Here is a 25,230-nt window from a genome sequence, read left to right as displayed (position 1 = left end):
CTATGATAAGTAGATAACAGGTGGCAAGGTGAGAAGAATATTGGATTTGGAATTAGGAAGATCTGTGTTTAAATCTTGCTTTTGATATTAGCTAACTTTGTAACCCTGGGCAAGTCACTTAGCTTGTATTAACCTCAGTTTTCTTGTCTTTAAAATGGGGATAATAATTGTGCCTATTTCATAAGGTGGTTATAAGGATCAAATGAGATAACGTATATAAAATACTTTGAAGGACTAGCATCAAATGAATGCTAGTGCCTTTTAACAATATGTGAGCTTCTATAATTTAGTCTATATTGATTGAATCACTTGATAACAACTCAGCCCTTCATTTCATCCTACCTGTGTTGATTGTAAAGAAAACACTAATATTAGATCCCAACAAACAGCTAATATAGGGACTGAGCTACACAGTAATTCATTGTCTTGGTTCAAGTACTACGTTCTTTGCAGACTTAGGCTAGAATAGCTGATAACTACTCCAACCCAACAATAAAAGTAAAGGCATAAATTAATATGGATGGAAACAGCTGGACATGACCTCAGCAAAGGAGAGAATCATGTACTCAGCTATTACTGAAAGTCTTGGTGGACCCTTGGTACTATTTCCTTGAGATTTCTACAGTCTGACACAAAGAACACTTTTACTCAGGGGCAAAATTGGAAGGCTTTTTACTTCTGTGTGTGAAGAACTTTATTTGGCTCACATTTTATGGTTCCTCTACTTCTGGAGATATTTGCACTTTAAAAAACTTGTAATAATCAATTGCTTTTCCATATTTCATGTCAAAATCTTTCATTTGAGACATTGAGGACATCTGAGTCAATAATTGCTTCAGCAAAAGCAGTCTATAAGAGGAAAGGTGTCTTTCTTTAAAATCCTTGTAAACTCTGATCAGTGGAGAAATTACAATGAACAGTGTGGTGGGAAAGGAAAAAGATCAACAATAAGGCTTCCTTAATAAGATCACTGAATTTAAAGCTGGAAAGGACCTTGGAAATCTTTTGTGTCAAGAGGCCTCAGAAGTGAAAAGTTCTTGCCTTCCTCCTATGCTTTCAGAGATCCATCTCTCACTTGGAAATTGTATCTCTGATTACACAAACGGCCCTCTTATAAAGCCTTTCAAAGATGCAGTGATTGGTTAGGATTCAGCTGTCCATACTATATAATAATGATTTTTCTGGAGCATTCCTCTCACAAATATTAATCAAATGTTACAAAGACTTATTAACAATACTTGACCCAGCAATGCTCTCATTTATTTCTTTTGCAGAAGAGATCATCAGAGGCTATGTTGGTAGACAGAGCAGGATAACTGTCACTATGTTCTATGGACTATATGGAAATTTCTCTCTCCGGATGCAAATTTAAGTGCAGAAAAAGACCCACAAAGTTACTTTTCTCTTCATTACCTAACAGAATGACTGTTTCATGAAGTAATTTCCATCCCTTTCTCAACAGCAGTTCCAAGCCCTTTATAGCAGGCATTCTTAAACTGGGGTCTATGAACTTGTTTAGGAGGTAGGTGCTACAGTAGATAAACCATATGGGATTTAAGTAAAAAAGAGTTTAAATCCTGTCACGGCACTTGTTTACTGTGTGACCTTGAGCAAGTTTGTTAATTTCTCTGTACCTCAATTTCTTCACCTGTAAATCAAGGATAATAATAGCACTCATATCATGGGGTTCTTGTAAGGATCAAATGAATTAACTTTTGGAGGGTGTTTAATCCTAAATCACTAGGTAAATGTTAGCTTTTATTTTTCATCATTTTGATAACTTGAATATAATTATTTTTATTTGTAATTCTTTTATTTTATGCATTTAAAATATTATTTTGAGAAGAATTTTAAAAATTCATTAGACTACCAAATAGCCTCAGAATATAAAATTGTGTTTTCTGCCCTAAAATTGTTTTTTTTTTTCTGTCCTAAGGTTTTTGGTATTTTTTTTCCACCAGGGAACTTGGAATAAATGCAAAATGCCCTTGATTTCACTAGAATAATTATAAAGAAATAGACTTTTTAACACAACTAGAAAGTGGTGTGTGTTAGGAAAACTTCCAAATTTTTCCAAGAATTTTTTTCTGGTCTGCTTACAAAGAAAGCACTAAGGCTTGCTAACTGGAGAGGTTACATGTGGAAGGAGGAGGTTTAGGCACTTTCAGATGAATTTTCATGAGGACTATGAAAAATATGCTACTGTGAAATCAATTGGAGACTATCTCTTTAAGATACCTTCTCTCATCCCTATCTGTTTTGTCTTGATTCATAGCTACAACCCCTCTACATTCAGTGATATTAGCTGAAAATTCTAGTCTTTATACCCATTGGAATTTTGCAAGTTTGACAATACAGAGCTATATTGTATTAGAAGATAAAAATTTCACTTGTATTTTTCTGGTCACTAAACAGTATGAGACACTTCTGAAATCATAATCAGAAACACAAATCCAGGGTTTAACTGGGGCTTTGCAGTTTATAAAGTAAATGGCACAGTCAGGCAAGAATTGAAACTATCTCTAAGTAAAGGGTCTCCAAGCAACCTGCACAACAAGTTTCTGTCATACTAAGCAAAATTAGAGTTTGTAAAGTGGTAGGATGCTATGGTTTCCTTCCCTTTTATTGGAAAGGGGCAAAATGTGCTGAAGTTTTGTCTTTTCAACTAAGTTGTAAACTCCTTGAAGCTATCTATTATTTTTATGTATGTACCAACCAAATTGGCTTCCATAATGGAATATTTTATGATAAATTACACTTTGTATTGTCTACCCCTACATCTTTTGACCAGTTATTTCACAAATTCCTAATATTTAAAAATTATTAGGGACTCCAGAGACAATCCATTTCAACCCCTTTCATTTTACAGATGAGAAGATACAGGGTTTCCTCTTTTTACATGATGAATATTTATATTCAATTCTCTAGCTTGAGTTTACTACAAGGTATATTTATTAGCTTAGAACAAGTGCATCTAAGTTCTTAATATTCCCAAATCTGCTCCTCTCACTCCAAATTTTTTTTTCCTCATTAAATTTCAATCGAGGAACAAATTTCCAAAATATAAATTACATATAAAGCGACAAATAGTATATGCACTTTATGACCTATAATGTGCTAGATCAATGTAAGTAGTTTTCTCTCTCATTTCTTTCCCTATTTAAAAAAAAAAAAAATTGTTTCACTCTAAAATCCCTCTCCCCCACAAAAAAATCTAAGTTACTTGATCAGTATTATACTACATGGCAGTAATTCCCAGATTGCTAGAAGTCCTTGGTGGCTAACAACTTTTTGTTGAAAGGCTAGTTATTGGTTTCTTATTCCCGAAGTCCCTGACTGGTGAAGAGGGCGATGGATTATGTATACCCAGGGCTCTTTCTAATCTGTGTCAGGCAGAGAAACCCCCCAATCTCTTGTCTATTCTATCATATAAGTGACTTTCAGCCTTGTCCCAACTAGATAACTGCTACACTACAAGTGTTTTTCCATTCTGGGATGGAATAAGACTGATGAGGTGAGTGAGGAGGCCAACGGCCCCTTGCTATGATTTACAGGACTGGCACTGCAGGACTTGAAGGAAATTGCAATGTTGGGACTCAGCAAATGATTCATATTTTCCAGTATGTAAAACATACTTATAGTCAACTCATTGAGAGTTGAAGAACTAATAGGTTGCCAGAGAGTCAAACTCTGGCAAACCTCAAACACACGCAAGGCTGTGCAGGAGGTCGGGAGGGAAGGTGAAATCTGCTTAGTCTGAACAGTCTCTCCTTCTTCTCTCCTCCCATGCACACCCACCCCACCAGGAACCACAGAAGTGCCTGGTTTGTTATCAGTAATGGTCATCGATGTTCTGAGGAATCATGTTCATCACTCATTAGATTAGAAATCTACCCTTCCATGACTTCAACATGACAGCTGTAGGGGCAATCGTTAGGCTAAGAGTTATTATTATCTCCATATTCTAGCATCTGGGATAATTGAACAGGGTCGAAAAAGAAAATGAAAGGCTTCTCATAGTAGAAATATTAGAAATGGAAGTGTAGAGCCAGAGAGAAGATAATCAAAAGCATCTCTCCTCTAGTTACCTATTTGCTATTTGCTCATTCCTTAAAATATCAATCATAGCTAAAAACCCAGGGCAAAGATGCTTCCTCACAGCTGTGAGTTATGAAGTTTGAAAAGTATTTTACAAATATTATCTTATTTGAGTCTCACAATAATCCAAGGAATTAGATGCTATTATTATCTTCATCTTACAAATTAGGTAACAGAGGCAGGCTAAGGTTAAATTACTTGCCTAGGATTACAAGAATAGTACTTAACTAAGGGCACATTTGAAATCAAGTCTTTTTGACTCGGGGCCCCCCCCCCCCCAGCATTGCTGACTATGGGCAGCAAGATCATTTCCAAATGCCTCAGTAGGCAATTGCCTATATGATGTGATTTGAGGAGCACAGAAAAGCTCACCCTACCTAAACATTTCTCCCTGATATCTCAAATTTCCCATGGTTTAAAATTCCCACCATTAGCTATTTCTTAGTCAGCCATTAACATTTTTTGTGAGACTTAGCTAAAAAGAGAGCTTGGTCTCAGAAGAAATTCAACACATAATAGGAAAGTATGGATGAATTGGGAGCTTGGGAAGACAACAAAGAAGGCATGTCTAGATCATAGGGCACTATGAATGAGGTACAGCACCACAGTAAAAAGCTCTGCAATATCGAGGATCCTGAAAACCTTAACACAGGAAAAAGAAGAAGACAACAGAAGGACAAGAGAAAGAGTTGAAAATGATCTTCACCAACTCCTCAGTTTTCTGAGGACTATTCACATCCAGATTCCCAGACCAAAACCTCCAGGAGCACCTACACATACAAAGGCATCTCAGGGTTTTAGATCAAGTCTGTATATCTCACCATCACTCAGAGGGATCTAGGATAGATCCAGTTACCTTACAGATCTTCATCAGAGTATGTAAGGGATATTAGAAGAAAATGTCTCCAAGTTCAGCATCCTATATTGGAAGGCTTCATATGGATACTCGGTTCCATCTGTTCCCCTGGGATTCTTCCTGATGCTAACTATGATCAAGAGACCAGAAGAACTACATAATTTTCTCTACTGTCTCACTGGTTCTTGGGGTAATCCACCCAAATTAATAGTAACTTGAAGGATCTACTTTGAGTCACCTCCACATCTCTAATCTTCCTACATTTATTACCTACTTTGAGTCACCTCTACATCTCTAATCTTCTACATTTATTACTTGCATGCATGAGAGGTGGAAGGTAGACTGATGTTGAACCACAGTTGAAGAAGAAAAATATATAACTATGAAGAGGAAAATACAGAGAAAAATTTAAAAGGTTTGTGTATAGAAGCAAAAAACAAAAACAAAAAACAAACCAAACACACACACACAACAAGAGAGTCAGCTAGAAGAATCTGGGAGAAAAATGTGATCTGGATTTATTTGTTGGAGGAAACATTTAGGAAAATAATAACCATAATTAATTCTGGGGTTCTGATGCTGTTTCTATCCTAGAGAAGGCAAGTAGTCAGAGATATGTTATCTTCCTTAGTTACTCTTAGCTGGAATTCCTCGTAGAATTAGTGAGTTACTAAAACTAAGGGGGAAAAGGGAAAGAGAGGGGAATGAAATAGTATGCAGCAGCTTAAATTTTGATGCTGAATTTCCTGGCATCTGAGGTTATTTCTGTGCCTATGCAATAACTGGAATGACTACAACAGATTATAAGAATTCAGTTTTATTTTTTAAAACTGAGGGACAAGGAAGGGGGAAGTTGGTAAGGTAGGTTGTAGTAATATGAAGAAGGGCAACAATTTCACTTTGGCCCCAACCTTAATAATCTCCCATTCCCACCCAGGGGAAAAAAAAAAAAAATTCACACTTCCTTACTGCTCAGGTTTGTCCAGTAGTTTAAGTTCCTCTTCTTTGGAGGTTTCATAATGTTTCCTTATTTTTATCAGCTCATCCTTCTGGGCTCTCTGTGATGAAATAACAAAATGGAACAGATGAGAGGCTATCTTGTAGAATCATAGAATCTAAGGATTTGGTCCGACCTACACAAATGATTGGAGTCTATATGGTTATTCAATTTGGTGAAGAAGACTATCTTCATTTGTAGATTTCCTTCCCTGAATCGAAAGAAATGAAAGCAGCTGATTTTAAGTCAAAGTATCAGAGAAGAAAAGGTTCAGAGGCTAAGCAGCCAATGGCACTTGGCTGTTTAGACAGGATCCCAGATACTTATACCCCACCCCCATTTTAGAAATGGATCTGAGGTACACATCAGTTTTTTCCCTTAAAATACATACTATCATGCAGAACACATTATAAGTATATGGTTCCTATTTTCTTCAAAAATTCTCTTTTTGTACACAATACTTCAAAGCATGGCAAAATGGAAAAGAATGACACTTCAGGAGTAAGGATGTATCAGTTGAAGTCCTGATTCTAAGCATTTATTTACTGTATGGCTTGGGAAAGCCACAATCTCTCTAAATGTTAATTAACTCACCTAGTAATAAAGGACTACCAATGTTTCAAAGAGTTTGTAAACTTTAAGGTTTTATATAAATGTAAATTGTTATGTTTTCAGTCTTAAAAATGTTTCTTTCCTTTATGACTCAGAAGTTATATATTTCCTGAAAATCTTTAGCCTTCCACTAGCTTTTTGTCAAGAATATTTCTTTTTTTTTTTTTTTTTTTTTTTTTATTATTATATATATATATATATATTTTATAATATTATCCCTTGTATTCATTTTTCCAAATTATCCCCCCCCTCCCTCCACTCCCTCCACTCCCTCCCCCCGACGACAGGCAATACCATACATTTTACATGTGTTACAATATAGTCTAGGTACAATACATGTGTGCGAATATCACTTTCTTGTTGCACAATAAACATTAGAATCCGAAGGTACATGCAACCTGGGCAGACAGATATTAGTGCTAACAATTTTCATTCCCCTCCCAGTGTTTCTTCTCTGGGTGCAGCTACCTCTGTCCATCATTGATCAACTGGAAGTGAGTTGGATCTTCTTTATGTTGAAGATTTCCACTTCCATCAGAATACATCCTCATACAGCATTGTTGTTGAAGTGTACAGTGATCTTCTGGTTCTGCTCATTTCACTCAGCATCAGTTGATTTAAGTCTCTCCAGGCCTCTCTATATTCCTCCTGCTGGTCATTTCTTACCGAGCAATAATATTCCATAACCTTCATATACCACAATTTACCCAACCATTCTCCAACTGATGGACATCCATTCATCCTCCAGTTTCTAGCTACAACAAAAAGAGCTGCCACAAACATTTTGGCACATATATGTCTCTTTCCGCTCTTTAGTATTTCTTTGGGATATAATCCCAGTAGTAGCGCTGCTGGGTCAAAGGGTATGCACAGTTTGATAACTTTTTGGGCATAATTCCAGATTGCTCTCCAGAATGGCTGGATTCTTTCACAACTCCACCAGCAATGTATTAGTGTCCCAGTTTCCCCACATCCCCTCCAACATTTGTCATTATTTGTTCCTGTCATCTTAGCCAATCTGACAGGTGTGTAGTGGTATCTCAGAGTGGTCTTAATTTGCATTTCTCTGATCAGTAGTGATTTGGAACACTCTTTCATGTGAGTGGATATAGTTTCAATTTCTTCCTCTGAGAATTGTCTGTTCATATCCTTTGACCATTTATCAATTGGAGAATGGTTCGGTTTCTTATAAATTTGGGTCAGTTCTCTATATATTTTGGAAATGAGACCTTTGTCAGAACCTTTGTTTTTAAAAATATTTTCCCAATTTGTTACTTCCCTTCTAATCTTGTTTGCATTAGTATTATTTGTACAGAAACTTTTTAGTTTGATGTAATCAAAATCTTCTATTTTGTGATCAATAATGATCTCTAGTTCTCCTCTGGTCATAAATTCCTTCCTCCTCCACAAGTCTGAGAGGTAGATTATCCTCTGTTCCTCTAATCTATTTATTATCTCCCTCTTTATGCCTAAATCATGGACCCATTTTGATCTTATCTTGGTATATGGTGTTAAGTGTGGATCCATATCTAATTTCTGCCATACTAATTTCCAGTTTTCCCAACAGTTTTTTCTGAATAATGAATTTTTATCCCTAATGTTGGAATCTTTGGGTTTGTCAAAGATTAGATTGCTATAGATGTACCCTTTTTTGTCCTTTGTATCTAATCTGTTCCACTGATCTACCGGTCTATTTCGTAGCCAATACCAAATGGTTTTGGTGACTGCTGCTATATAATATAGCTTTAGATCAGGTACACTTAGACCACCTTCCTCTGAGTTTTTTTTCATTAGTTCCCTTGCAATTCTTGTCAAGAATATTTCTAATCATTATATGTTTATTATCAAGTGCTTGTTTTAAAAAACAAACAAGCAAACAACTACATATATTCATTCTCTTTCTTTTGAACACTGATAGCATTAGCAAAATTTACACTTAATTATGGATTGTTTTATTTGGAATACATATAGATGTGTAATTTCTTTTACCATGGGAATTTTCACCACCAAGGCAGATCAGAACTCACCTATGATTTAGTACCTAAGTCTTAGGAAATTGCCCAAGGAAGCCAAATTAAATGATTTGTATAGGATCCCATTGCTAGTAAGTTCCAGAGGTGAGAGTTGAAACTGGCCGTAAGCCCAGACAGGCTACCTCTGAATTTATCCAATATGCCATGCTGTGTGTGTGTGTGTGTGTGTGTGTGTGTGTGTATGTGTGTGTGTGTGTGTGTGTGTGTGTTTGTGTCTATGTCGCCTTTCTAAACATGTTGTGAAGTCGCAGGGGTCAAAATTTGTATTTCTTTGTATGCTCTACAGCAACTCACAGAATATTAAAATACAAGAATTATTTGCAGAATTCAACAGGATAATTTCCTGAATCAAAGAAAATCACCCCATAATTGACAGATTCTTTTTAAGGACTCAGCTTCCAGCTGAAGTCACTCATTTGCTGACCTGTCTTGGTTGCTTTTATATTCCCCCAATGCTGAAGGATTTACTCACAAGAACATGATTGTGATTATTCTGATTTTCTTGGGAATCCTTCTCATCTGACTAAGATAAGTCATTTTCCACTTGGATGCTGAATAATCTCAATCTATGAGTCTTTATGCCTCTTTTCACTTCCCAAAGTACTTTCACATCCATCCTCTCATTTTGCCCTCATTAGGACCTCTGGGATTAAGTTGTGTTGTTGTTGAGTCAGTTCTATTCAATTCCCAATAATCTCACTTGAGGTTTTCTTAGCAAACAAGCTGGAGTGGTTTGTCATTTCTATTTCCAACTCATTTTACAAATAAGGAAACTGAGACAAATAGGATTAAGTGACTTGCCTAGGGTCACACAGCTAGGAAATGTCTGAAGCTAGATTTGAATTCAGGTTTTCCTGACTCTAGGCATGCCACTCCCTCTACCGCCCATGGGATTAAGTGACAAAATTAGTATTACTAGTTTCCAATGACATTCATGCACATGGTGATCAAGGGATTTACTCAAGAGAATACAAATGGTTAGAGGAAGAGCAAGTACTAGAATTCAGGTCCACTGTGTCTCCTGACAGCTTCTTGATTTTTCCATCAGACTAGAGTGTCTATGAAAGGTAACTCCAACCTTGAATCTCACCCTTCATCCCCCAGCTTCACAATGTAGATGTGGTCTGCTAGCCTGAGTACCACAAAAGAGATTTAGGTGACTTCAGCCTTCAGCTACTCTCCCAAAAGTGATTCTAGTAGAGTATGACAATTTAAAAATTCTGAGAGATATAGTTGCTGATTAAGTTAATCATTTGATTAATAAGGTCAGCATGTATTAATAAAAGGATGGTCAAGTGGCTGTCTCTCTTACACCAAAGACAGTCTTTACCACTAAGACTCACAGTATATATATATTCTTTGAGAAGTAGGTGTTCTATTTGTGACCAAAAAAACTAGAGATCATTTTTGATCATAAAACAGAAAATTTTGATTATCTCAAGTTAAAAAGCTTTTGTACAAACAAAACTAAGGCAGACAAGATTAGAAAGGAAGCAATAAATTGGGAAAACATTTTTCCCAATTAAAGGTTCTGATAAAGGCCTCATTTCCAAAATATATAGAGAATTAACTCTTAATTTAAGAAATCAAGCCATTCTCCAATTGATAAATTGATAAAACAACAATACTATATGAGGATATATTCTGATGGAAATGGCTGATCTTCGGCAATGAGAGGATCCAATTCAATTCCAATTGATCAGTGACGAACAGAACCAGCTACACCCAGTGAAAGAACACTGGGAAATGAGTGTGAACTGTTTGCATTTTTGTTTTTCTTCCCAGGTTATTTTTACCTTCAGAATCCAATTTTTCTTGTGCAACTAGAGAACTGTATAAATATGTACATATATATTGTATTTAAGATATACTTTAACATGTTTAACACGAATGAGACTGCCTACCACCTAGGGGAGGGAGTGGAAGGAAGGAAGGGAAAAGTTGGAACACAAGTGATTGCAAGGGACAAATGTTGAAAAATTACCCATGCATATGTTCTGTCATGTAATAAAAAAATTAAAAAAAAAAAGAAAAGAAAAATAAGTATTCTAGAGGGCTGCCAATTAATTCTGACAGATTAACACAATGGGAGGTGGCCTTTATTAAAATGAGTAACTTGGGTCACCCAAATCTTAATTAAAAAGACATCAAATTCTATATCACCTGAATGATATAGTAGAGAGACAACTTTTTTTCAGACTGGTCTGAGAAAATCCAATGAAAAGGAAGGCACCTATTAGCCCAGATTTAGAATTTCTTTTATTATCTGATTAGATCTTGGCCAAACTAAATCTCTATGAAAGATTTTCCATATTGGTTGCTTTCTGGATGTAGAGGGTGTAGAAAAGGGGCAGAATTGGTGAATTCAATAATTAATTATTAAATGCAAGACAGAAATACTCATTTCTCTTAGGAGAGTGAAATAATTTTTATGTCAAGATAATGGATATTTTTGAAGTTCCTAGGTAGAAGAGGTTTGTCTAAAAGTTAATACAAATCTCTTTCTTTTCTTCTTCATCGTCATTTTTTTTTAAACACATAGAACATGCAATACAGAACATATTAGAATAAGGTGCTTTGGGGCCCTCAGTGCCATTATCACACAGCTACTTTGTGTTAGAGGCAGGGTTTGAACCCAATGTCTATCTGACTCCAAGGCTTCCTCCATTATCCACTATGCCCCTCTTGCCTTCTTGCTTTCAGTAAAGATAAATAAGGATGGACATATCAATTCATCAGGTCTTTGATACTTACATTTTCATAAAGGGCCTCCAATGTTTCCAAATCTACCACGGAATCATCCACATTGAAAATTGCTGAGGGAGAGATAGAGAATGAGAGACAGAGAGAATAAAGTATTTCATTAGACCCCCCCCCAAACCAACATTTATTTCTTTCCAGTTTCCAGGCAATATAATATCGCACATTCTCACACAAGCTATGCCTTTCACCATGTTACTGTTCCCCTTCCCTTATCCCCAGGGAGCCAAAATGAAAGGAGCCAAAATGGTTTCTATCACTGGCCTGCGCCCTTGCCCTGCCTCATTTAATTCCACAAACTCCATATCCCACTGCTGTTTAATTTAGGCTCTGCAGGAGAAGTGTTTATGCTTTAGAACTAAACCAGGGTGTAGGTTTGAGGCATGGTTTTTAATCTTTCTTCCTTGCCAGTAATTGAAGAGATTTAGTACCTAGAGTCACAGACCTGACTAAAGGATTCTTTCCCTTTCTGGGGGGAAACAAAGAAAATTTTGCAAATTAAATTTATCCAGGCATGTGATTTCAAGCACCTTGTCACTGCCAACCCAACATCTTGTTTAGGTTAGAAAGAGAATGAAGAAAAAAATAGTGTTGGTGGCAAATGAAGATTATGGCCACTTCCCAAATCCCAATCTTAAAGCAACCTCTCTGTCCCCCAATCTTATTACCATCTAAATTGCTGCACTGTAACCTAAACAAGTCATTTAGTGCTACTTGATACTCTGTCCATTTCAGCTGGGTTCGATTTCTTCCCTTCTATGTGGGGACACAAACCCTGAGATTTAAAAGTCCTCATGGATTTGGCTATCCAAAATGTTTGAAATAGGCAAGGCTCACATCTTTAAATAATTATTCAAAAGTAATAAGCCTTCTTCTCCACCCACCCCCACACTCTGTTCCTTGATTTTACATTGTGAAATTAACCAGCAGGCTAGTAAATTTTCTCCATGACAGGCTAATTAATTTTATTAAAAGTACAAGTGACATTTAGAATACTTTAAAATTTTGCCTGTCAATTATTAATCTGTCCACTGGCATTACAAAGTGATTCCTAGAAAAGACAGAGGAAAAAATACAAACATAGTGAGGACCATCAAGGTAAAATTCAAGTTTACTTCAATTCATGTGGTTTCTTTTTCAACTTGGGATTATATGAATCATTTTACCAAATATAACAGAACTATGTAGATGTACTAAGATCTAACTCATCATTTAGATACTAAGCAAAGACCTTTAAGTTCCTTGATTCATCACTAACTGTAACACCTACAGTGAACCTGTGGCTGAAGGGATGTGGATGGGGAAAGAACAGGTTAATACTTTAGTAACAAAGCAAGGTATCTAAGTTTGAGAGAATCCCAAAAAGCTATATATTTTCACATAGACCAATCTGAAACCACTAAATGAAAATGCAGTCATCACTTGAAGGAAGGAGGAAAGAATTTACCCTCCCAGCAGGACTGTTATTTTATGTGTGTCAATAATATGAACTCACTAATTTATCAGATGGAACATGCTTTAAAACCTCTGGCAACTGTTTAAATGAAATGGCCAGATACCTTTTCAGCCTTATGCAAATCCCATTACCATCTTACAAAAATCAACCAATGGAATTATGAAGGAGAAGAAATTACTAAAAATGATCACAGTGATTTTCTCACATATAAACTAAAACTTTGATAAATCCTGACACTGCATTTGAATAGCAACATTAAAAATTATCATGTAAATTTAATCAGAGAACATCAAATTATACTGTCTATAAGCATCCTTTTTTTCTTCATTTAAAGATTCAATAAGGCAGTAAATGTCAGCTGATTATCCTCAGAATTCTAGATAGAAGGAAAAATACATGAGTCAAAAAAAAAACTTTATTAATGATTGTTAATTTCTCACTTTTCTCCTTTACTTCCTAGTACCAATAGAGACAACTTCAATCACTTTGATTCCTAGTAGTGATATAATTTAGATGTATTGTAGAGAGAAAATGGGCAGGCAACAGAAAACTACTCATTATATTCTTTATTTACTGCCTGAAACTTTCTATGACTATGGTGATTTCTTCCCAATTGGTATTCTGATTGCCCTTATTTGTACATTTGATAGTGATAGTTAATTCTTATTATTTTTTAGTCCACAGATCTAAAGATTAAGTGGTCATCTAATATACAACCCTTTTGTTCTTAGGAAGAAAAAGTATTATTACCATTTACACCCTTATTTTACAGATGTACCAAATAAGGGCCAAAACAAATTGAGATTATTTAAACAATTTGTTTTAAGTTGCATAGCTAGCAAATACTTTAGGTTTAGTTGAAAGATTAGGATAAGTTTAAAAAACAAGTCTTCTGCCTGTTAGTTTAGGTTTTTTTTGTTTTACTATACTGTAATGGTTTAAGCATCTTGAGGGCAGAGACCATTTCTTAGACTTCTTGATATACCCTATACTTACTCCCAAGGTCTAGAAGATAATAAGCATTTTATAAATATTTGTTGTGCAAAAGCATAGCCTATAAAACTTGAAGTATATTATATTAACTATGAAAACCAACAAGGAAGTCATCACACCAAGAAAAAAATCATTCTTTGATATGACTTTATGCTATATGAGGTCTGACAAAATCTCATTTTCACCCTATTTTGAACTTATTCCTTTCATCTTGCTATTTCAGCAGAATGAACAAATACCAAAATTCAAAAAAAAAATTATAATAATGTAGGCAGCCTTAAGGCCCTCATACAGTACTCCAGGTTTTGATCTCCTCTCCATATCTCATTATACCAACACTCCAACATATGGTGTCTGAAAGGTGAAGTGTCAAATCCACAAAGCGAAGATCAATCATTACTGGTGGTTTTTACTTTTATCTTGCTCACTCCTGAGCTGTCCCCCTCACACTGTCAGTTCAGTTAGAATACTTCACCTACACCTCACAATATGTCGAAAGGAAGTAGACACACGCTGTGAAAAGCTGGTAATTTTATTGGGTTCCTTTACCTTTAAAAATCTGTTACTTGGACAAGTCTGGTTTCTGAGTTCCTTTTTTGCAGGGAAATTGAGGCAAACATTTTTATGTGGTCCTCTGGTGCCTGCTCTCTACTACAAGAATTTATATACACAAGGATCATTAGCGTAGTGTTTCACCCATTAAGATATAATAACCGTCAGCTTAGACAAAAAGCAGATCTGCATCATGCATTCAATCTAACAGGCACACATAAAACTATGTGCCAGTTCCAGGCACAGGCAGTGGTCCTTGCACAAAGGTAAGTTTCCCTCTCAGACTTAAAGATTGCTTTTCACAGATTTAAAGGTAAGCAGAGTGAAAAGAAGAGTACTCCTTGTCCTGTGGTCTATTTTCTCACCCACAACACTTTCTAATCCCAAAATAAACTAAGTCCAAAAGACAAAGGATCAAGATGCTGATGAGAGATACTAAATGGTGAAAACAAAGTTAGTTGTCAAATAAGATGAATTCTGCTATGCTTTAGTCTCTTTCCCTAGAATCTCTTCACATTTATACGTGCAAAATAATTCTTACATTCTCCATAATCTTAAGTCATATGATTCTACATCTCTCCTCTTTACTATCTTGAATGCAATTGGTTGATAAATATTTGACAAGTCAATAAATATGACAATTGGTTGAATATATTCTCAGCAAAGACAAGAACTCAACAATCCAAGCCTTCTAATGAGAAACACCCTAATAGTTCACTCATAAACCTTGCCAGGGCCACTGGGATTACTTTCAAAGATGTTTCATTATGAATCCCTATTTTCTGCTTATACATTGCCTTTAGAATAAGTTAATTTGGGAAAAACACAGAACAGTCTAATGATCTAAAGTCAGAGGATCTAGTTCAAATCCTTCCTCTGACAATTAGTATCTGTGTTTCACTTTCTGCACCTCAGGCTTCTCAACTATTAAATGAGGAAGTCAGATTAGCTGACCTTTATGTACTAGCATTACATTCCAATGTTTCTATTTTTAAATAACTAGTATTATAATATAGACTAACACTTATAATGATTTGTTATAGCAAAGAAAATTCATCTAATGTTCAGAAGAACTTTGTGATGTAGGTGCTTTTATTACAAACATTTTATGGATGAAGAAACAGAGGCACAAAGAGGTTAAGTATTTATTCAATGGGACACAGCTAGTGAGTGTCAAAGGCTGGATTCAAATTCATTGTTACTTACGGACACCAATCTATTATACACTTCAGCTTTGCCTAGAAGAAATGAGAAGATTTCTCTCTTCAGGGGGATTAATTCATATGACATTCTCAAATGTGCATCTCCTATTTTTACTTTTCTACCCTATTATATATCTATAAATAAATTAGACCTCTTTATCCTACAAAAATGAAAAATGGAAGGGGAACAAGATTTTATACCCAAAGAAAGGTAGATGTATTATTTTATCAGATTTTTTTGTTGCTTTCATGTCAGTACTGGCTTTAAATATAATAATGGAGTCTTCTATTAGCATTTTAAGGATAAGACTTTGGATTACCAGTAATTTTTAGCACAAAAGAGAAACTTTTTAAACCTTGAGTTTCATTAATGATCTTTTTTTGAATTCTAGCTAGAAAAAAAGTCAGTTACTTAGGTCTAATTTATAGTGGGAAAATGGCTAGATTGTGGTACATGAATATAATGGAATACTACTGTGCTATGGGAAATGGTGAATGTGATAAATACAGAGGAAAAAAAATATATTTGAATTGAAGCAAAATAAAGTACACTGAATACATATTATTATAAAATATTTATCAAATTAATAAATTGTTGGAGAAGTTGTGAACTGATTCGACCATTCTGAAGAGCAATTTGGAACTATGCCCAAAAGGATATCAAAGTGTACATACCCTTTGATCCTGAAGTATCTCTCCTTGGTCTGTATTCCAAAAAGATCATAAAAGAGGGAAAAGGATCCACATGTGCTAAAATGTTAGTAACAACCCTTTTTATAATGGCAAGGAACTGGAAACTAAATAGAGAATGGCTGAATAAGTTATAGTATATGAATGCACTGGAATATTATTGTTTTATAATAAATGATCAGCAGGATGATTTCAGAAAAGACTGGACAGATGTATATGAACTGATGCTAAATGAGAGAACATTGTACACAGTAGCAATAAGAATATTTAATGATCGACTCTGATGGACTTGGTTCTTTTCAACAATAAGTTGATTCTGATCAATTCCAATAAGCTTGTGATGGAGAGAGCTATCTGAATAATGAAAGGGCTGTGGGGACTGAATATGATTACAATATAGTATTTTCACCTTTTTTTTTTTTAGCTTGTTTTTTTAATATATACCATGACTATAATATAAACAGAAAGAACAATGACACACCAAAAAAATCAAAAGTAAATATAACAAAATTATAAGATCAAATGAAGACATGCTTAACCAAACCCTTCATGGAGGTGGGAAGTCCACAAATGTTATATATTATATATGCTTCAAGATTTTTTTCCAATGCATCCATCAGTTGTGCTAACTTTATTTGTTATGTGGAATGGCTCTCTGGAAGAGGGAACGTGAGAAAAGGGATGCATGAAATATTATGATAATGTAAGAAACAAAGTATCAGTAAAATTTGTTTTAAAAAGTCTAACCTTTTCGCTCAGAAGAATAAATTCAAGAGAAGTGGATGGATGTATTTGTACCCAGGTGCACTTAGATGGTTGTAGGAAGACTTATTTCCAATCTTGCTTCAGGAACTTGCTAGCTGTTTGACCTAGCAATTCATTTAACTTGAGTTTTCTAATCTATAAAATGGAGATAATAATAGCACCAGCCTAAAGAGTTGTAGTAAATACCGAGTGAGATAATGTATGCTAAGCACTTTGAAAACTTAGGTAAAAGTCAGGAATTATTATTTGTAATAGAATTTGTAGAGGTTTTCTAGGGACTATGCTAGGATCTAAGAATACACATATCAAAGATGATTCCTATTCACAAAGAATTTAGATTCTACAATGGGAGATACTGTATTAATTAATATTTTAATTTATTGATTTATAACTATATCTTTATCTACTCAGTATCTGTAATATTGATTAAACTTTTCTTTAATTCCTATAAATTTTCTCAAGGGACTTAATGGACTGATACAATTTCACTCCTCCCCCCCCCCCCAGGCTGGGGTTAAGTGACTTGCCCAGGGTCACACAGCTAGGAAGTGTTGAGTGTCTGAGATGAGATTTGAACTTGGGTCCTCCTGAATTCAAGGCTGGTGCTCTATCCACTGCGCCACCTACCCCCTACAATTTCACTTCTAATTGCATTATTGGAAAACAATGTTTTTTGTTTTTTCAGCTGTATATCATAAAACACAGGATTACTAATAATGAGGCTCTAGGATCTTTTATATATATAAATAAAACTTGACTTTAAAATGAACTAATAGTAATTCAAAGCCTATTTTCCTTCAAATGATGACAATGATCTTAAGGTTATGTTTAAAGTTCAACGTAACCAATAAAAGTCCTAGAGAAAAAAAGATACATGGTCAGAGATCCTATGAAAAAAGTTTCAATGACAAAAGAAAACAAAAATTCAAGTCAGTGAATTATACTATACATCTGAACTCTGAAAGACTAAAAAGTCTGTATGACTCCAATAGATTTTATCTTGTTGGAAAATATGTCAAATCGATAGACACTCCAAGAAGAACAGTAAAGCAATAAGTATGGTGGGGATGGCCAGGATGTAAGTGGTATCTTACAGTCACACAAAATAGCCTAGACTTTAAAACCTAGATACATTGTCCTCTCATGCAAAATCCCCAATCATTTGGAAATAAAAATATGGTGTTCAAAAAAACAGTGAACTAAAAGTTTTGAAATACCATGTATATCACAGAGCCCTTGGACATCTAGGGTCTAGTTTAGTAAGATCCCCTAGGGTCAAATGAGATTCTTTGGAATTTTCTCTAAAATAACCTGGATGATATACATCGAGTTTTTGAATTACAAAGAAAATTAATGATGATTATCAAAGTAGCACTGATATTTCAACAAATTTCTGGAGACAATTAAAGCTAAAGGGAACAAGATGTATGAGATGCACATTGGACTGGGAATCTAAGGATTTGAGGGTTAGAAATTAATCTTACAAATGAGTGACTTGCTTCTCTTTTTCATTCCTAGAGGTAGGATTTTAAAGACAATGGGACAGAGAAAATTCTTCATTATTATGGCACCTATACTCCCCAAAGATAAGATTGAGAGGCTAGTTCTAAATATATTATTTAAAAATCTGATTTTAAGTTAAACATAAGAAATATCATTTTCAAAAGCATGAGAAACTCCACACAAATGCCATAAGATTTATAGCACCCAATTGGTTGCAATATACATATGAAAGTCTAAGATCTAGCACAAAGACAAGAGACAGAGGCACAAAGTCTTATCTCTTTCCCCCCGCCCAAGGCAACAGGGGTTAAGCGACTTTGGCAAGGTCATGCAATTAGGAAGTGTGAGGCTGGATTTGAACTCTACTCCTCCTGACTCCAGGGTAAGTCTCATCTTATTTTTAAAAAATCTTATTTTTAATTGCTAACTTTGTTGCTTCACTTCTTAATGGCCAGGGCAATTTCCCATAAATTTAAATCACGTGTCAATCTATATAATTAAAGGGAATTTCTTCAGTGGGCATTCCCTGTACCAATAAAAATCACAAATCTGGTCATCTATTCCCACCAAAAACAAAAACAAAAGCAAATCTGTTTTTTTTTTTTTTCATTTATTTCCAAATATATCCCTTCCTTAAAGAGCATTCTCTTCTAACAAAGATATGAACACCATATTTTCATCCTAACAACCAATTAACACATCAGTTGTAGAATGTATACACCCACATCCACCCCCACACAAAATATTCCACACCCATGATCCATCATCTTTACAAAGAAGGGAGAGAGATATTTTTTCAACTCTTGTATAGGGCCAAATCTGGTCATTATAATTATACTATGTATATTTTTTCCCCTCACTTTCCATTTACAATTGTTGAAGTTACTTTGTATATCCTTTTCCTGGTTCTGTTTCCTTCACAGTTTGTCTTCCTATGATTTTCTGAATTATTTGTCGACTCTTATTGAACATTAATATCCTAGTCATCCCCTATGTGTATCAACTCCCCCCCCCCCCCCTCCCAATTCTACTACAAAAAATGATGCTAGGAATATTTTGGATATATAGGCCTTTTTTTCTGCCAATGTTCTCTGTGGAGTATGTATCTCTCAGTAGAGTATTGACACTTTAGTTACTTTCTCAGAATAATTACAAATTGCTTTCCAGAATGGTTGGCTAATCAGTATATTTAAAATGTGCCTGTTTTTCTCACCAACACCATTTCCAAATTTTGTCATGTTTGCCACTTTTCTTGATATGACTTGGTTTGATATATATTTTTCTAATTATATAAGTATTATTAAGAATAAAATGAAAAAAACTTAAAGTAGTAGGCAAAAACACCTAAATTCTTCTGATAATGCTGTATGGCTGATAGTTACACAATGCCACTTTCTTTGAAAAATCAAAATTGCAAATAATCCAAAGAATAATGAAGAAAAATATGGTGAGTATCAATGGGCTCTGGCAATAATATGCATAGGAAATGGCATAAAATATGTCACCCAAGAATACATGCTGGGAAAAGAAGTGGACTAGTTGGGGTATATCACTTAGATAGCTTAAATACCCTTTTAATATTCAAGTGATGTTAAGAGATCTAGATGACGGCCTCTGGCATATTCAGTAGACCCCTATAACAGATTTTCTAAGAGGACAGAGACATGGCTTGAATAGACATGGTTAGGTTGTATTCTACCCCTGAGTAAGGGAGGACCCACATCAATAAGATCATGGAGATACCAATATATTTTATGTATGAAAAAGTCTTGCCATTAAAGTTTCTAAATAAAAAAGAGGCTTAAAATGTTAAGTGGCAAGTATTTTAAAATACACATAATTATTTGCCTAAATATTCTGCAATTTTTTTTTTGCTAAAAATAATTAATGGAATGAATTCTCCAAAAATATGTTTCTCAAAATATGAGGTACAACCTCTACAATTTTCATTGGCAGTCTTTAAAAAGGCTAGAGAATAAAACTACACCATCCTTCCGTACTAGCTTATTACAAAATCTTTCCTGTTGTTTTAATCTTCTTTGGGATAATTACTAGTATTACTTTCACTAGTAAGAATCAATGGGGATAGGCTTGAATTGTTAGAAAGTCATGATGTCAAGGCATGGTCACTGGATTTGCAATCAAAAACCTTTCAATCCTAGTACTGATACTTATCATTTGTGTGATCATGAGGAGTGACTTTCTCTTTATGGAATGCAATTTTCAAACTTGAAACCTGAGTTGGTTAGACTAAATGATTTCTAAATTTTCTTCTTGGAAATTTTATGGTCCTAAATAATACGTTAGGTCATATGTTTTAAAAGTAATAAAGAGAAGAACATATTCTGAGAGCCATTGCAGTTCTTGCTCTTATCTTCAACTCCCTTCACCCATTTTCTGGGTTACTGTCTGAAAGTTATTTCATTTTCCTCAATTTCTCTAAATTTCTTTTAATAACTTAATAATTACCCATTTACTTTCACATCAAGCTCTATCTACCAAGTATCAGGGACTTTCATTCACTGGACTTTTACAGGCCAGGCTAGCAACAGGAATCCTTTTGGTAAAAAGAAAATACCACCCCCCCCAAAAAAAAAAAAAAGAAAATACAAATTTGTTGCTTTCTGTGACTCTTGCAGATGCACCTGCAAAGCAAATTGCAAATGACGTTGATGGTCCTAAGTGAACTTCAGATGCCTGCGTCACTCAACCATCTCCAAAGAAGACTATGTTCTGATTATATTGCCACATCTAACTGGAATGCATTACTAAGGGAAGCTAGGGGTTTTTCAGAACAGGCAGACAATAATCTTTTTTGGAAATAGCTTAGGTGCTAAGAGGCAGAGGATGGACTAAATGATCACCTCACTTCTTTCAGTGCTAGGAATTTATGCTTTTATGATTTTCATCAACAGGAAAGCACTGACCACACATTTTTTCCTTCATGTAAGCAGGTTCCTGGCAAATGAGTGATCTTAGAAAGGGAGAGGAAGGGTAGAAATGACTTAAACTTGTTATTTCTGATGATAAATATTCTACCAGACACCATTCAAACAGTCAGCAAGCAGAGTGTCATAAAAGTCCTGGACTAGTAAATATAATGTTATATTGTCAGACTTGCTATTATCTATAGAGTATGCTGGCATATTTTTATTACTAACAAGTTTGTGGAAGATTTGTCTTTACTTATGAACATGGCAGTGATCAAATACTATTTTGGGAGAGATCTGGCCAAAGTATTTCCATATCTGAAACTCAACATACTTACTTTTCCAAAATTATGTTCATGATGGTTCCTTCACTCCATATGGGAATCTCTCACCACTTTTAATGAGGGGCTGATTCAAAGGTCTGATAGATCAATTTCTTAGGTTCATAAAAGTTGATCCTGGCATGTGAGTCAGTTCATCTAAGTCAGGGGATTCTTAACTTTTTTCATAGGTTTACAAAGGAAGCTAAGTATATGAAAACACAGTTCTCAAAGTATTTAAAAAACATAACAAATTCACAAACTCTGGAGTTGAGAACCACTGATAAGGAAATTATAGCCTAGAAAAGTTAAAATACTTGCCCAGGTTCACACAGGTATTAAACTGCAGGACTAAGTTTTGGTTTTTGATTTTCAAATTTAGTGTTCATTCCATTCCATTCCATTCCATTCCATTCCATTCCATTCCATTCCATTCCATTCCATTCCATTTCCTTCTCACTGTCTCCCCCCAGGGCTACAGTGTCTTCCAAGTGTAAGGTAAGATTGGCTAGAATCACAGTTCTAGCAAGGTGTTCAGAGAGAGACCCAAAAAAGGTTGAGGTTGCAGACTAGTGTAGCAAGGTGTTCCAAAAGAATTTGCAGGCTTGAACTTATCTCCAAGTTAAGGGACAAAGTTTATTATAATAGTTTATTATAATAGTAATGCCAATAGAAGCAAGTTCCAAAAAGATTTCACAAAGAACCAGAAGCAGAACATATATTTATGGGAAAAAGAGAGAGAGACCAGGTGCTTCATATAGCTGATATGCTAATTTTATGTCTTAGAGGTAGAGTCTCTGAGGAGTGATCTGGTATGCACCTCATTATTATCTCAGAAACTTTATTACTAACAACAGATTGTTATTTGATTGTTTGTGGAACTAGGCACTGCCAAAACCCAGGCCTCAGGACTACTGTCAATACAGCAATTTCTTACATTTGCCTCCAATTACTTCCCTATGTTGATTCCACCAAATGCAAATGCCTCAATCTTTTCCTAAATTCAACCAAAACATTTATTTGTGCCCCCAAGCCTTTCTATTTGCCCTACAATTACTGTCTTTTTTAAAAAAATTTTCTATTCGCCTGGACTTTTTTTTTACATACTGGTTCCCCTAAATAGACTATGAGTTACTTGAGAGCAGGGACTGTCTGGTTTTTCTATAGCTCTCTGCACAGTACTTGCACATAGTAGCATTTAAGAAATATTTTTATTCATTCTTTTAATTCATTACCTCTCTCCTCTTCTTCTAGCTTTCCTTACTTATCTTAGCCTAGTCTTAGTTGCCCTCTTTCATCTTAAATATCTATTTTGGTCATTATCCCCTTCTTTTTTTATTTATTTATTTTTTTAGCCTCAAAGTTTCTACCTTTTGGGAGGTTTTTGAAAATGTTAGCTTTTTGAAGGACTCCACTTGATCCCCCTTGAGACAATGATTAAGCAGGTTTTTTAAAAAAGGAAAAGGAATGGGTATTAAAGAAGCTATGATCCAAAACACTTGGATTCTGAGAACAAAACCTTCCATCTAATTCACATCAATTTATATTGTTGGAGTTTGCTCTTATTTCTCTCATTCCAGTGGTGGGATCTAGAATTTAAGCCAGTTAATTTAATTACACTGTGGCTGTCATCTGGTATTTTTGTTTGTTATTGTTGTTGCTCCTGTTTGTTTTTTAAGCTCAAAATGGGGGTGATTTTTCATTTTGTATTCAGTCAAAATTTTAGAGCACATAGACATCTTTTTGGCTTTGGAACACCATACTTTCCTTTGCTAGTTAATATTATCTTTTATGAAAAATAATTAATTTGACATTTATTTATAGAATGAGAAAAAACAAAAACTCATTGGTTTTTTTTTTTTTTAATATCAAGGTACAAAGTAATAATAATCTTTATTTTTATTAATTTATTTTTTGCTGAGGTATTGGGGTCGTGACTTGCCCAGGATCACATACAGCCAGGAAATGTTAAGTGTCTGAGGTCACATTTGAACTCAGGTCCTCCTGACTTCAGGGCTGGTACCCTATCCACTGTGCCACTTAGCTGCCCCTAATAGTGTTTATTTTTAAAAATAATCAGCAGACCAATAGAGAAGACTTACCTTGTTGGATATCTTTCATTTCTAAATGTAAGCTAGATATCAAAATTCCTACGGTCTGAGATCTTTTTCCATCCAGCAGCTTGATGATCTAGAGTTAAAAAAAAAAACACAAAAAACAGATATGATATTAGTCTAAAAGATATTATCATGTTTCAGTAACCATATTAAGTGTGGAAGAACAAAAAGTCTCAAATGGTACTAAGTGATATTTACTGAATTTCTTTTAATCTCTTCAGAGATTAAAGACCAGAGCCTGGTCACAGATCAATTAAACTTTTATATATAATTCACTGATAATACCCCCAAATTATGCTCTTCTTAAACACAGCAAACCAAAAAATTTGCCAGACTAGTGTTATATAAATAACTTATCACATGAACCAAAGAAAGATGCAATATGGCATAGGACAGAATGTTGGAGTCAGGGGAGGAAGACTTGGGCCTGAATCTTGTCTCTGGTGTTTTTGAGTTAGACAGTTAAGTCTCTGAGCCTCAATTCCCTTGTATGTAAAATGAGAGGGTTGGATCTGAGGACCTCTAAGTTCTCAATCTATGTTCCTCCCCTTTCTATTGTTTTCCTTTATTAAATTCTTTGAGGACAATTTTGTATTTGTATCCCTCAGAGTTTAGCATAGTGCCTGACACATAGTAGCTCTTGATGAATGTTTATTACTGACTATTGATCTCATGATTCCATGTAAGATAAGATCAAGTGTGAGAGCAAACTTTAACAGATGACTGAGTTCAAGTTCTTCCTTCTGCAAAATGATGAAATCAAGCTTATAATATGGTGAATGTCTAGTTCAAGGTTGCACAGATAATAAGTAAGATGTGAATGTAGGTCTCCAAATATAGCACTCTTTCCACTAAATTATGCTGCCTCTCATGACTTCACCAGTAAGCTGGTATTCACGGTAGCAACTCAGATTGCAATTCCATGTTTGTTTTTTTACAGATAGTGTCATAATAATTTGCTTTGGCCAAAAGTAGTTCCATATGTTGGCTAAAATTCTGATGATATGCCTCTTTATAATTAACTAGGATAACCCATACTTAACACCGTACAACAAGGTCAGGTCAAAACGGGTTCATGATCTAGGTATAAAGAACGAGATCATAAATAAATTAGAGGAACATAGGATAGTTTACCTCTCAGACCTGTGGAAGAGGAAGGAATTTATGACCAAAGAAGAACTAGAGAACATTATTGATCTCAAAATAGAAAAATTTGATTATATCAAATTAAAAAGTTTTTGTACAAACAAAACTAATGCAGACAAGATTAGAAGGGAAACAATAAACTGGGAAAACAGTTTTATAGTCTCAGGTTCCAATAAAAGCCTCATTTCCAAAATTATGAG

General features: G+C 34.9%; 1 protein-coding gene across 3 annotated transcripts in view; it reads right to left on the bottom strand.

Moving 5' to 3' along the window:
- FMN1 (formin 1) overlaps positions 1 to 25,230 on the bottom strand; it is a 513,415-nt gene that overhangs the window by 126,971 nt on the left and 361,214 nt on the right. For all 3 annotated transcript variants that reach the window (XM_074289191.1, XM_074289190.1, XM_074289192.1), the window contains 3 exons: positions 23,870 to 23,957; positions 11,351 to 11,412; positions 5,924 to 6,012 (listed from right to left, as the gene is read on the bottom strand). In XM_074289191.1, the coding sequence (XP_074145292.1) occupies positions 5,924 to 6,012; positions 11,351 to 11,412; positions 23,870 to 23,957 (239 nt within the window). The remainder of the gene's footprint in view (positions 1 to 5,923; positions 6,013 to 11,350; positions 11,413 to 23,869; positions 23,958 to 25,230) is intronic.

Source organism: Sminthopsis crassicaudata, chromosome 2 (genome assembly GCF_048593235.1).
Source record: "Sminthopsis crassicaudata isolate SCR6 chromosome 2, ASM4859323v1, whole genome shotgun sequence".
Classification (NCBI taxonomy): domain Eukaryota; kingdom Metazoa; phylum Chordata; class Mammalia; order Dasyuromorphia; family Dasyuridae; genus Sminthopsis; species Sminthopsis crassicaudata.
Note: the sequence above shows the minus strand (reverse complement) of the source record. Positions and strands in the feature narration are given on the sequence as shown.